This window comes from Argiope bruennichi, chromosome 9 (assembly GCF_947563725.1).
Source record: "Argiope bruennichi chromosome 9, qqArgBrue1.1, whole genome shotgun sequence".
In the NCBI taxonomy this organism is placed as follows: domain Eukaryota; kingdom Metazoa; phylum Arthropoda; class Arachnida; order Araneae; family Araneidae; genus Argiope; species Argiope bruennichi.
In genome coordinates this window covers 78,912,335-78,925,108 of record NC_079159.1, presented here as the reverse complement: position 1 = coordinate 78,925,108, position 12,774 = coordinate 78,912,335, and the positions used below count along the sequence as shown (strand labels likewise).

General features: G+C 30.1%; 1 protein-coding gene across 3 annotated transcripts in view; it reads right to left on the bottom strand.

The window, feature by feature from the left end:
- Positions 1 to 12,774, bottom strand: part of LOC129983771 (phosphatidylinositol phosphatase PTPRQ-like) — a 118,392-nt gene that overhangs the window by 17,959 nt on the left and 87,659 nt on the right. For 2 of the 3 annotated variants that reach the window (XM_056093393.1, XM_056093395.1), the window contains 6 exons: positions 11,137 to 11,275; positions 9,422 to 9,502; positions 7,802 to 7,883; positions 4,992 to 5,082; positions 2,199 to 2,275; positions 1,106 to 1,372 (listed from right to left, as the gene is read on the bottom strand). In XM_056093393.1, the coding sequence (XP_055949368.1) occupies positions 1,106 to 1,372; positions 2,199 to 2,275; positions 4,992 to 5,082; positions 7,802 to 7,883; positions 9,422 to 9,502; positions 11,137 to 11,275 (737 nt within the window). The remainder of the gene's footprint in view (positions 1 to 1,105; positions 1,373 to 2,198; positions 2,276 to 4,991; positions 5,083 to 7,801; positions 7,884 to 9,421; positions 9,503 to 11,136; positions 11,276 to 12,774) is intronic. The other variant, XM_056093394.1, reaches the window with a different exon arrangement.

The following is a 12,774-nucleotide window of genomic DNA, read 5'->3' as shown; positions in this document are numbered from 1 at the left end:
AAAACTAATATTATAAATTTGTAATAATTGATTTTATTATAAAAATTATTATTACTGAGGGTTTAACAATGTAAAATAAAAATAACTATCATATTAAAAGTAAGACATATGCTAAAATAGTCGGAATTCAATTTTATAAAGTTTCGGCTCTAGAAAAGAAGGATCACTGGTCCAGAACTCTCATTTACTTAAGATACTCTAAGTATCTGAGTTTTATGTAGACTAAAGCAGTGCATTCCACATATGTAGAAATTTGGAGAATAAGTTGCCAATCCAGGTTTCATCCACCCCTATTTCTTTCCAATGTCCAGAAAAGCTCCCAATCAATCCAAAAATTTTGCATAATTGTGTAGCTTTCCGAGAAGGGCATGCCAAGTTCTGAAATCCCTTGAAACCCAATTCCAATCCTACAAGCAGCGGCATTAATTTCTCATTCAAAATTTACTTTTAAATTTCAGAAACTTCGACAGATGGAGATATTAAGATTTCAATATAATTCTTATTCACAACATTTTCTTTTCCATACAATATCATGGTCCAACTCCTTAACAGGAAAACAGTCTATAGCAAATCAAATAATGTTTTACAAACTAGAAGAGAATGCGCAACAAAATTAAATAATTGCAAAATAAAAAGAATGAAAAATAAGATTTAGTCAGTATAGGAATTTTAACGATAAATAAGTATGGTCATGAAAATGAACCAATAAAGTTAAAAGAGAATTTCAAACCTGCACATGCCTCGCACCCTCCTCCTCCATAAATATGCATTTTTTTACATAATGAAATAATATAAGCGAAGTATGTTCGACCACTGTTTAAAGCTACTAAAAATAGTCATCATGTAGCTTCAAAACAAGAAATTAGTTTGGCTAAAGTTCAAAGTTCCCTATTATATACTAACTAGTAGTTTATTAGGTAATTTATAAGACCATAATATTCTTTAACTTAAACTCTTTTTATTTAAATACATAGGCTATCATATAATTGCAGGAAAGGAAATGTGGACAGAAACGAATAGCAACTCACTAGCTGCACGTTAAATATATAGGTTATCATATAATAAGAAAAACAGAAAAGTGAACAGAAAACCAATAGCAACTCACCAGCTGCACGTGAAAGAGCCTAATGATGTACGAGGACAGCATGGATTCAGATATGGTCCTGACCTGCATGTCCCCGTAATGCTTCGCCTCGCCAGCGTCCGGCCAGTACTGCTCACACTTGTTCTTGCCCCTCTCCACGCACTGTGTCAGCATCACTATCATGGACACAGACTGTTCCCAAATCATGCGCCAGAAATCGTCCACTGTGTTGGCTAAGGGACCCTGCGTGGCGATGTACTCGCGGAGGCTGGAGTAACCCTGAAAAGACTTCGAAACGTCACACTCTAATACACCAAATGCCAAAAGATAAGATAATATGCACATTATCTTGGTATAATGTACTGATTAAATATGCGGATCCGTTAAAGTAGGGAAAAGTACATTAAGGTGCGGTACTTACAAGGCAAATCGATAAAATGAACATAAGAGTTTAGTTTAGTTTAGTTATATTAATGCCCCGTTGTGACGCAATACTAGGGCTATTTTGGGACGGACCTCGTAATTTCGAGCTGCGGTCAGATGACGAGGACGACACATGAGCTGGCACCCCCCTCTCCACACCGCACCAGTGGGAGGACGTTTAGCCTGACGGATTTAAGGTGCAACAGGCCCCCTTACACGACAGTTATTCGGTGGAATGGGGTTACGAACCTGAAACCCTACTGCTCACAAGCCGAGACCTTACCACCAGGCCACCGCGGCCCATGAAAATAAGATCTTTGCTCGAATAATAGTATAATAGTAATATTTTAGTACATTTGAATTACTGCTCAAGAACAAAATAGTAACACTAGTTGATCTCTATATTTAAAATTGAAAATCCCTTTGTTTATTTCAGGCTTATAGAATTCCACACCCCTAGATAAATTCAAAAGAAATTTGGAACATACATTCCTAAAGTACGTAGAAAAACAAATTGCGCTCACAAAAAGTTTCTATGACTCTCTAAAGGAAGTGAAAAGAGAGTTGAAATATTATGCTTTTCCCCCATAACTTCTGAAAAAAATCACCGCATAAAAATATTAAGAAAAAAAAATAAAGTTATATATAGATATTAAAATAAACAGCAAAATTTTATGTCCCATTTACTCACCGGAACGTAATTCGCATTTACAAAATCAGATCCTGGTTCATCACCCAATGGCAGCAATTTGACTCTAGAATGATCATCTAATAGAAAAAAAAACAATCAATCACTTGCATCTACAGATAACTTAAAATTAGGGAGACTAAGAAACTTTCTACAAATTATGTATTCAAAATAATTAGGAAAATCCAATAATATGTCCTCTAATTTACCGGTAACTTATCAGATATCGTCAATTTTTATTTTGTATGAAGCTAATAAATACCGTTATGGAACGTGTCTCCGAGAGATTTGAGCAAGTGTCTGCGAAGCTTTAATTAAAAAAATTATATGTCAAGATTATGGGGTTAGAGGTGGATAGCAACAGAACTACTGAAAAACTTATGGAACTACCGAACAGCTTATGGAGTTGCATTCTGTGACACAGCAAAAAGCTGCGGAGGAGATTTGATCAGGAGAGACAGAAATAATAGACGCAGCAGAATAACAACTTTCTACTGAAATAAAGGAGATTCTAAAAGTATGGGATATTATTGTATGGTATGTTGAGAAGCAGCACCCTGATAAAATAATAGTATAGCGCACTACAAAACTATTCATAATGTTGTGTCTCATTTTCTGTCAAATTTTGAAGTGTATTTTGAACAAATGTCTTTAGACAATTTTCCTCGTGAAAAAAAGCTTGAATTAGAAAAAAATAAATTGCATTATAATAAATCTATTTGAGTGCTTTTTTTTCCTTCATAATAGAACACATTATCCTATTTTACATTGATTCCTATCAATAAATTTGTTTTGCATTACGAGAAAGATTCGGGAAAGAATTACGCTCGTTATTCGAGCTTCAATTATATATATTTACAGTTCAATTTTTAATTTAAATAAAATTTTCTGTTATTGTGATAAAATGTAATTCATTAAAGGTTGTTGACATGACTATTAACTCTCAGCCTTCTACTGGTGCCGCCCAATGGCTACATCGAATTGTTTGCATATTTTAGACTTAAAGCACATGAAACTAATTTTTTTCCACGAACATGATACAGTTATTTTGATCAGCAACCGAAAATTAATAATTGGAATCATTGTAAAGATGTATTTGTATTGTTTGAATAAAAAAATTGAATTTTATATATTTCAAGTTTCAAACATCAAGCAACCCATTGAGTGTCTTCGTGGCAAAACCAGTGGAAGGCTACTGGTTAATGTTACTTTTGGTAGCATATGAAGCACCATGTCAGCCAGCTAGTCGACGAAGTTCACTAGTATCTTATTAAAATATAGATTAAGTTTCAAAACACAATCAGGTTCTAAATTATTCACTGAAATATAAAATAAGAATAAAAACCAAAAATTAATATTAATAATTTGTGATTTATTTGAGAATATATTTAGCATATAATTAGATGCCTTATTTTGAATCTTTATTGTCATTGAATTCCATATATAAATGTGAAGAATATTGGATATTCTTATACATATCCGAATGATATTTGTTTTTTTAAATGATTACCATTTTGACTTTTTATAAATCTAGGCATAAAAAATTCTGTAATTCTAAGCACGAATCAATGATGCAATTCTACATAAAGAGACCGATGTTTAGAAACAGCATTGACATATAAGTTAAAAAGGAGACTTCTGGCATTGACTTGTTACACATTTGACCCACATCATACTAACTCCACCATAAGCTCAACATATACGACGGATGAAATCGTGTCCTGAGCTTCTTCCTTCTTCCTGAGCCTATTCCAAAGTGATGATGTTTAGGGATTCTCCTTAATAAATACCCCAAAAGATATAGAAAGAAATATTTCACCTGAAGGATTTGAAATCAAGTACAGAATAATATTCAGTGCGGTTCTATTATTTTTTTTTTTCTTTTTGGTATTATTTTCTAAATTTTAGAAAGTAGCGACAAAAATACAAATAAATTGTTGCTTAGAAGAAAAACTGGATATGGTTTCAACATATCAGGATATATTACATTACACCACTTACAAACCCGTTTTCAGAATCATAAAACCGAATTCCAGTTTGGGTGGTGGCAGACGAATTTTGTTTTTTTAAATGAAAAGACAAAAGAGTAAGAAAAAAATACATAATATATATATATATATAAATTAATAAACAATACAGAAAACAAAACAATAAAAAAAACAGAAAAGAAATAAAGGTGCATCATAGACAATAAAAAAAAGAGACGATTTCGTGCTGCTAAATTTCAAAATCAGTGAAAAAAGAATCGTGGTCAATAGCGTTTCTGTGACTGTTCTCTTCACATCTGAAGTACATTAGAAGTCCAATCTGATTCTTGAGTAATATTTCTAAAGAGGTTTTAAGGATACTGAAGTTTATTTTAAATAGTAAAAGTTTAAAAATACCAGGAGGTTATTAATGGACATTTTGTTACATTGAGCATTGGATCACCCTTTTCACCACTGGAGCAGTTATCGTTTGCTAGGAGAACGAAATGAAGAAATTATGAAGACAAGGGACTATGTCCAGAAATAAATATAATTTCTATATTCCAACCTGTTGACGTGTTTGAAATTTAGAGAACTATTTCATACCTACTTCTTTCGGATGTTACAGATATTTAAAGCACCTGTCCTAATTTGAGATTTCAAACAACACGTGGTTAGGGACAGAAAAAAAATATCTTCATTGCATTTTTTTTTTTTTTTTTTTTTTGGCTAATTGGTCTGCACAAAGTTACAATTGGCGGTTCCTGTCTACGAAGAAAAGTAAATACGTCTTAAAAATCCATTGGCATTAGACAGACTGATAACTTACATGGAAAAATGTTCAGCCACCTGTTTTTTGGTCTGTTTTCATCCATTTCAGCTGCAGTACAAGGGAATTTTGGGCTATTCTTTTTCAGGGTCTGAAAAATATAGCATAAATTTTTGAAAAATATTATAGATGCATAGAGCGAAAAAAAATCTGATATCAGCTAAATGAGAACATTTGTATGAATACAATAAAAATAAAGAATTAGATAAATAGTTATAAGTATAAAGTATAGAATAAAGAGTTATAAAAGTTTTTTTTTTAGATTTCAACTTTTTACGCACCTGCAAGTATAATAAAAAGATAACAGCACTCAAGAAACTCAGTAAAAAATTATTAGATGCAAAAATTAAAAACATATATAAAAGTTGGCACTCTATTTGTGTGTAAATAATTAATTTTTAAACTTTATATCCATTTGGAAGCATCTCTAAATGATATAAAAGCATATTTCATAATGTTTTAATTCAATAAATAAACTTCTGAAAAAATTATGATATCCTAATCGTTATATGAGCTCTAGGTCTTATTAATGATATTTAATAAATGTTCTTTACCCACGAAAATTTTAAACAAAATGTTCCATGTTTCAACGACCAAAATTGATTGCAATAGGAATTTTTGAATATCACTATTATAGACCATTATATAGCAAAAGAGCCCCTCATTCAATGTATGATGTTCCTGAAGTAGATTGGTCTTAAGATGCCAAAGATTTGTCTAAAATTATGAAATTTTTCATAACTAATTTCAATCGCAGAAAAACAAAACAAAAAGTTTTTTGATGTACCTAGAATATTTTATTAAATATGATTGATAAGATAGACGACTGTCTGAAAGTTAAAACATTGTTAACATATATTAATGTTAACAATATAAAATATAATTCTTATAATTCTCTTCGTCTATTATAATTATTTTTAAATAAAATTAGATGTAATTAAAAAATTAATTGCTAATCACGATTAAAGCGGGATATCCTGCATTTTAATCTAAGAAAAAATGTAATAATTGGTGAGAACAAACATACACTCTTTAAGTATTTGGAATTATGTACTATAAAAAAGAAATATAGGATAAAAAATTCCATAATGAAACGTATTAATGCACAATTATAATTTTAGTGCAAGGAAAAAAAAATGACAAACGACAAATAAATATGCATATGGTGAAAAAGATAAACAAATAAAGAAGAGATAAAGATAAAATAAAAAATAAAAAATGTCTGCATAATATTAATTATATCCTAAGAAAAGAAAAAAAAGTTGTATGAAATGTCAAAGATTTTTTTCTGAATAAAGACATGAAAAGAAAGGGGAAAAAATCAATGGCGACTTGTCCATTTTAGGTTCTACAGCTGCAGCACTTCTTGAAATTATTTTCTAAAGTTGTATTTTCGCTTTTTATCCAATTTGTTTACTTTTCACGTCTGAGAGTTCAATGCTCTTTGCTTACCTTCGGAGAATTTAATGTTTAAGGAAAATGGAGAAAGGGCCATGGAAACGTGAAAAGAAGACTAAAAATAAATTAACAATCCAGCTAAATGTAGATCGGAGTTGTTAGCGAGAACTCATGAACGCTCACTGCACACAAATGCTTCATTGATTTGGAGACCAAAAGCAAACCTTTCTCTTTAAAATTTAGACACAATAGAGTTGCAATCAGACTTTCCCCTACCCGGGGAGTAACAAACAGCTTTTTTTACACGCTCCATTCCAACGTATGCCTTCGTACTCTCTGTTTTGGCTTGGATTCTGGATGCTTGGATCAAAACACAATTGATTTAATAGACATTCATTTTTTATTAGAGGCCGCGCTTCGAGAAAAAAAAGCACGTTGATAATTTTCTGAAATGTTAATCAAATGTAAAATTGTTTAAGGAAATATCATTTATGAATCATCAAAAGTCGAAATACTGAATATTGCAGGTCAATGATTCGCCATCTTATTTGATATTCAATGCTGGACCAGCATTCTTGAGCTGGGCTAAAATAAAACTATGTGTGCCTGATAATTTTATTTCAATTAAATCAGTTGATATTTGATAATCGAATCAGCAATTAAATATCCAAATAATTTTATATTGACAAAAATATAAGAAATTTGTATCTTAAAATCGTTATGCAACAAGTTTCATATACAGTTTAAAATTTAAAAAAATCTTAGGCCATTAATTGGTAACAAAGCGGGTCTGAGTTGGCATACGGTAAAATTTCCATGACTGCTCCATCACGATAGTATTGACAAAAACTAAGGTTAAACCCTAAGGGCCATGACTAGCCGCGGTGGAACACTTCCAGGGAGAAGAAGTACGTCCCATCATCGCTAAGGGGTAATCAACCCCATACCATTTCTACACTCCCCAGGGTGGCGAGAACCAGCCACCATGTTGAAAGCTTCTCACTTACATATCTGAGGTGCCCTCCTATGGAACTCTATTAATGTGTAATGTAGTAATGTAAAAAACACTATTAATTTCTGAGTTAATGAACCACCCCCGAAAATAATATTATATAAACCTATTATTCTGATACGACGATATATTTCAATGCGACACGAATTAAATATGCTATTTACCCGATGAATTAATTAAATCTCTACGAGTTATTAATGAATAATCTTCAAAAGTATATTAAAAAATTAAAGTGAATTAAAAATAATATTTGTTAAAAAATAATAATATTTCCTTATTGAATTACATTATCCTAAGGCTAAAATAAGTAATGCGATTAATAAATTTTACAGAATAAAGAATTAAAAAAGATTAATTATAATTCACAGAATAAAGAAATTGAGAAATAAAGAGAAACTACCTCAAATTCTTGAGAGAACCTCAAGTGCGAATCAGACATCATAAGGCGCACATGGTCGGCAAAATTTCGGATAGTTAGAGGTCTGCAAACAAAAAAAAAAAAAAAAAAAAAAAAAAAAAATAGAAATAAGTATTTTTTTTCCAAACTTGCAGAGTCATTTTAATTATTTTCCCCTACAGAAAGTGCATGGTTTTCTATCAAAGTAAAAAAATTACCTATTGGGCAGCAATTAGAGTGGACACTTACGACATTGCTAGCCATTGTACCTGCAGAGTGCCTCAATTATAAAGGGAGAAAAAGGTAGAAATTTTAAAAATGTATTCTCATCATTGTTTAGTACCAATACTTTTTCATTTTAATAGAATTTTTAAGAATATCTTTAGAGTGAAATCCGACAAACGTCTCACCAAAATTTTCTCGCATTTTCTCTAATAAATTGTATTTGTGAATTATTACCCATATACTATATGCGCACAATATTTAGGAAAGTGTCTGTATCAGAGTGCAATATTTGGCGATAAATAGCTGGCATGTGGTTTACACAAATGTATCAGGAAACTGATTATATATTTTAAGCACCTTTTCTACCGATTAAAAGCAAAATTTCACATAGAACTACAATTCATATCTCAAAATCACATATCAAATTTCATATACTTCAGTCCCTATGTTTTTGAATTATCATATATACAAAAAATACAGATACACAACTCTTTGACGGATTTGGTTCGAAATATTATGCACATCTACATTTTAGATAGTGAATCTGTCTACGAAATCTTATGCATCTAGCTCTCTTCATTTCGTAGTTATCGTGTTACTTACATTCGGACAATCAAAAAGACTTCATTCAAAATTTCATTGATATTTACAAATTTGTCATATAGACCTATATTAAATTTAACTATCTAGCTCAAAATGTTTTTGAGCTATCATGTTGATAGACAGACAGACGGATATCAGACAGACAGGCATCGTTCCAAAAATGAGTTTTACGTAGTTAAGAAAATCTGAAATGTGAAAATTCTTCAAAATCCCGAGTCGAATTTTTTTTACTCGATATTTTTGATTTGTATATGAAAAAAGTTCTTTAAAGAATTAGAAGTTTTCTTTCAGCGAGGGACTATTTCGATACTTTGGAATATCATATTTTAGATTTATAAAAAAATGGCATTTTATTTTTAATATTTTATTTTTGAAATCTTAAACCTTTTAACATTTAAATCCTAAAACTTAAAAAAAAAAACACCTTTTATGCAACTTTAATACAATTGCGAATTAATTCAAAAAAAAATTATAGAAACCTTAATTTTGAACTTTTTAAAAATGAATATTTAAGGAATTAAAAGCGCTTGAACTTTTATTATATATCAGCTTGTTACTTATGTATAGCTATTTTTATCAAAAACCTTTAACATAGTTTTAATGCGATTGCAAATTAATTTACAGATTTACAGAGAGCTCTCATTTTGGAACAAATAATAGACATTCTATTACAGTTACAGACATCAAATATACAGCATTAATGCATCAGATTTAATCGAACATCATTTCTAGAAGATATAGATGCAAACACTGTCCACTGGAATCAGCAGAAATCAACTAGAAACAGTTACTCACGCGACAGTTGGGCATGCTTCTAATTGTAGCACTTGCTCTGCTGGTAGCTGGGGAGCTGTGGGCTGACGTCCAAATCTTGCCCTAGAGGTAAACAAGATAGATGTAACGTTCTGTTGGATGGAGGTAAGAGATGTGAAGCCCTATTGCGGACATAATTTGATCCTTGTTCGCAAGGCACTGTCATTGGTGTTCCGGCATCTGATCGCAATCATTCCCAATTGGAGTGACCTTTAACTTTTCCATGAAAGGATTCACTAAGAGTAACTTCTAATCATCAATATTACAGTTTTTGGGTTTCCGAAATTGGAAACCTGAAGTGGTTTACGGCTTTAAGTTAAGAAACTAACGAAATTCGAAATCCTATTTGAAAATCTTTCTAAATTTCGAATAAATGTAATGTTGTTTGGCAATAATGATCGTTTGAGACAGTTATGAATATTAAAAAAGATAATTATCAGAAAATTACTGACTTAGGAAACTAATAACTTTTCTAAAAATAGAGATCTTTCTGAAAATTATTTATTATGGAAACTAATAACTTTCCTCAAGATCGAAAACTTTCTGAAAATTACTGATTTAGGAAACTAATAAATTTTTCAAAATCGAGATCTTTCTGAAATTTACTGATTTAGGAAACTAATAACTTTTCTCGAGATCGAAATCCTTCTGAAAATTACTGATTTAGGAAACTAATAACTTTTCAAAATCGATATCTTTCTAAAATTTACTGATTTAGGAAAGTAATAATTTTTTTCAAAATCGAAATATTTCTGAAAATTAATAACTTAGGAAACTAATAACTTTTCTAAAAATCGAGATCATTCTGTAAATTATTGATTTAGGAAATTAATAACTTTTCTAAAAATCGAGATCATTCTGTAAATTATTGATTTAGGAAACTAATAACTTTTCTAAAAATCGCAATCTTTCTAAAAATTACTGACTTAGGAAACTAATAACTTTTCTCGAAATCGAAATATTTCTGAAAATCCCAGATAATGTTTTCTTGCAATATTTTCAACATTCATATCATTACGCTATAATATCCCACTTGGGGAATATTTCTTTTTCAAAAGCGAAAAATTCTCCAATTTTTGGAAGAATTAGCTGGAAGATATTAAAAATAAACTGTTCGAGCCTATTTTCACGAATATATTTTAATAAATTTGTATTGCGAACATAAAAAAGCTCTTAAAATCAACTCCTTCAATCTTGTGAAACTTTAAAACATTATTTTGGACCTTTTCTCCACAAGCAACTGACGATTTTTATCTATACTATTTATTCATTTCGAAAATGGAAGCCAAAAAAATTTAAAGTATTGCAATTCTAAAATTATTCACAAGAACCAGGTTTTTAAAATCTACATTTAATTAAATATTTTTGGCAGTCTATTAGTTTAAAGGATACTGTGTTAAATCTTGCATGCCATTTTTTGTATACAGAATTGTGAGATAAGGAATAAAACCACAGTTCTATCAATCTAAGCTGGCAGTTTTCTGAAGTTTCTTATTTTAAGAGTCATTTCAAAAACTTATACCATAAATTGATATATTTCAGTTATACATAAGTTATGAAATAAGAAATAAAGCCTCAGTATCATCAGCCACAACTGATAAATTATGGAAAACTACAGTACTATATTTTCTAACTGCTAAGCTCTGAATATATACATCATTCGTAATAACTCGAAAATACAAAAAAAGAATACTTACAGAATGGAAAGCCTTAGTTCTACGAGCTTGCCTTTCCTTTTTAAGATAAGAGTGAAAGCAATAAAAGCGCTCAACATCAGAAAGACAACTATCACTCCAACGACGACACCCACAATACTAGATGTTTCTTTGATGCGATCTAGTCATCAGTAAACAGATAATATTTAAAAATATAAAGGGAAGTCACTTTACTTATATGTTTATATCAGAATTAACTGAAAAGGTAATTATCCTTCAACAGAAAAATCTTCATTACTTTTATTGCTATACAGTTGTTTTAAAATTCTGCTTTCAAACCATCATTTTGGATCGTATAAACTTTAAATATGTACTACTACATGTCATTTTTATGAAGCAATCTAATTATCTTTTTTATAGTCTGAATGAAATGAATTTATACAACATTTTAAACTTTCTTTTAATTTCTTAAGTTTTACGCATACGAAATACAGATAAAATAATGTAATTATCAAAATATTCGGCCATGAAAATTTAAAGAATCTCTAAATTTGGTTTTATCTGAATTGAAAATAAAAACATTTTTGGGATTATATCTATGTATCGGTTAGACTACTAGTACAATAATTCTAAAATGCTACGATCTAGACAGGCGAAATTGATAACCGTTTTACCTTACACTTCTGTCAAATTTTCAATCAAATCTATTTACAAAAATTTTGTCTCTCTTTAGTGGGAATATGAACAAAAAACATCAAAACGCAACCTGCCAGGCATATGAAACTTGGCAAATAGTTTTATAAATAAAATTGTAGAAACATATCCAATTTTAAATTAAATACTTCAACGGAATGCTCGCCCCTCGTTCTAATTGTAAATGAATGTCTCGTTTTGAACTAAATATGACTTTTGTTCGTTTATATATAAAAGCAATAACTCAAAAACAAAATAAGCAAGAAGAATAAGATTTGAAATGTGTCGATCCAAAATTCTTACTGGATTCTTTTCACAATGATATACAGCTATATATAAGATACACCATATTTTATCAAAAGTTGACGAAAAAAAAGATATTTTCAAAGTTTTTTTTTAATATTAAAAAATTATTTTTCCTACCTACATATCAGCATAAAAAAATAATTGATTTTCCCTACGCACATCTAAAATATATCTCGGCTTTAACCATAAAACTATATTTTAACCGTCGTAAAATTTGCTGAAGAATTTAATGTTTGCCTTCGTCCAAAATCTATATAGCATTAATGTTAACTACACTTCTGCAACAAAGGAAGTTCTCAGTTTATGAGCTTATTAAATTGAAAGCATTATAAAATAAATAAGTACACATTAAAGCGTACTTACTTATTGAAGCAGAACAAATTTTTGCATGCGAGAGATTTAGCTTAAAAGGATTTTAAGAGGCAGATCTTCAATAAGCTTTGCCCATTTTTGATATTTTGTTCCCACAACAGCATTATTTAAAGAGATGAAAGATAACAGCATTTCTCAGCATATAAAATTATACTCAAGCAAATGTTCTGCTAAAAGCATTTACAAACCACTGAGTAAATGCTCTCAAATAATGGACTTTATTTTAAGTAAATTAACTTTTCTGCAATAAATTTTAACAGCTTATATTAATCAAACAAAATTAATTCTCGAACTGATTTTTATAATCAA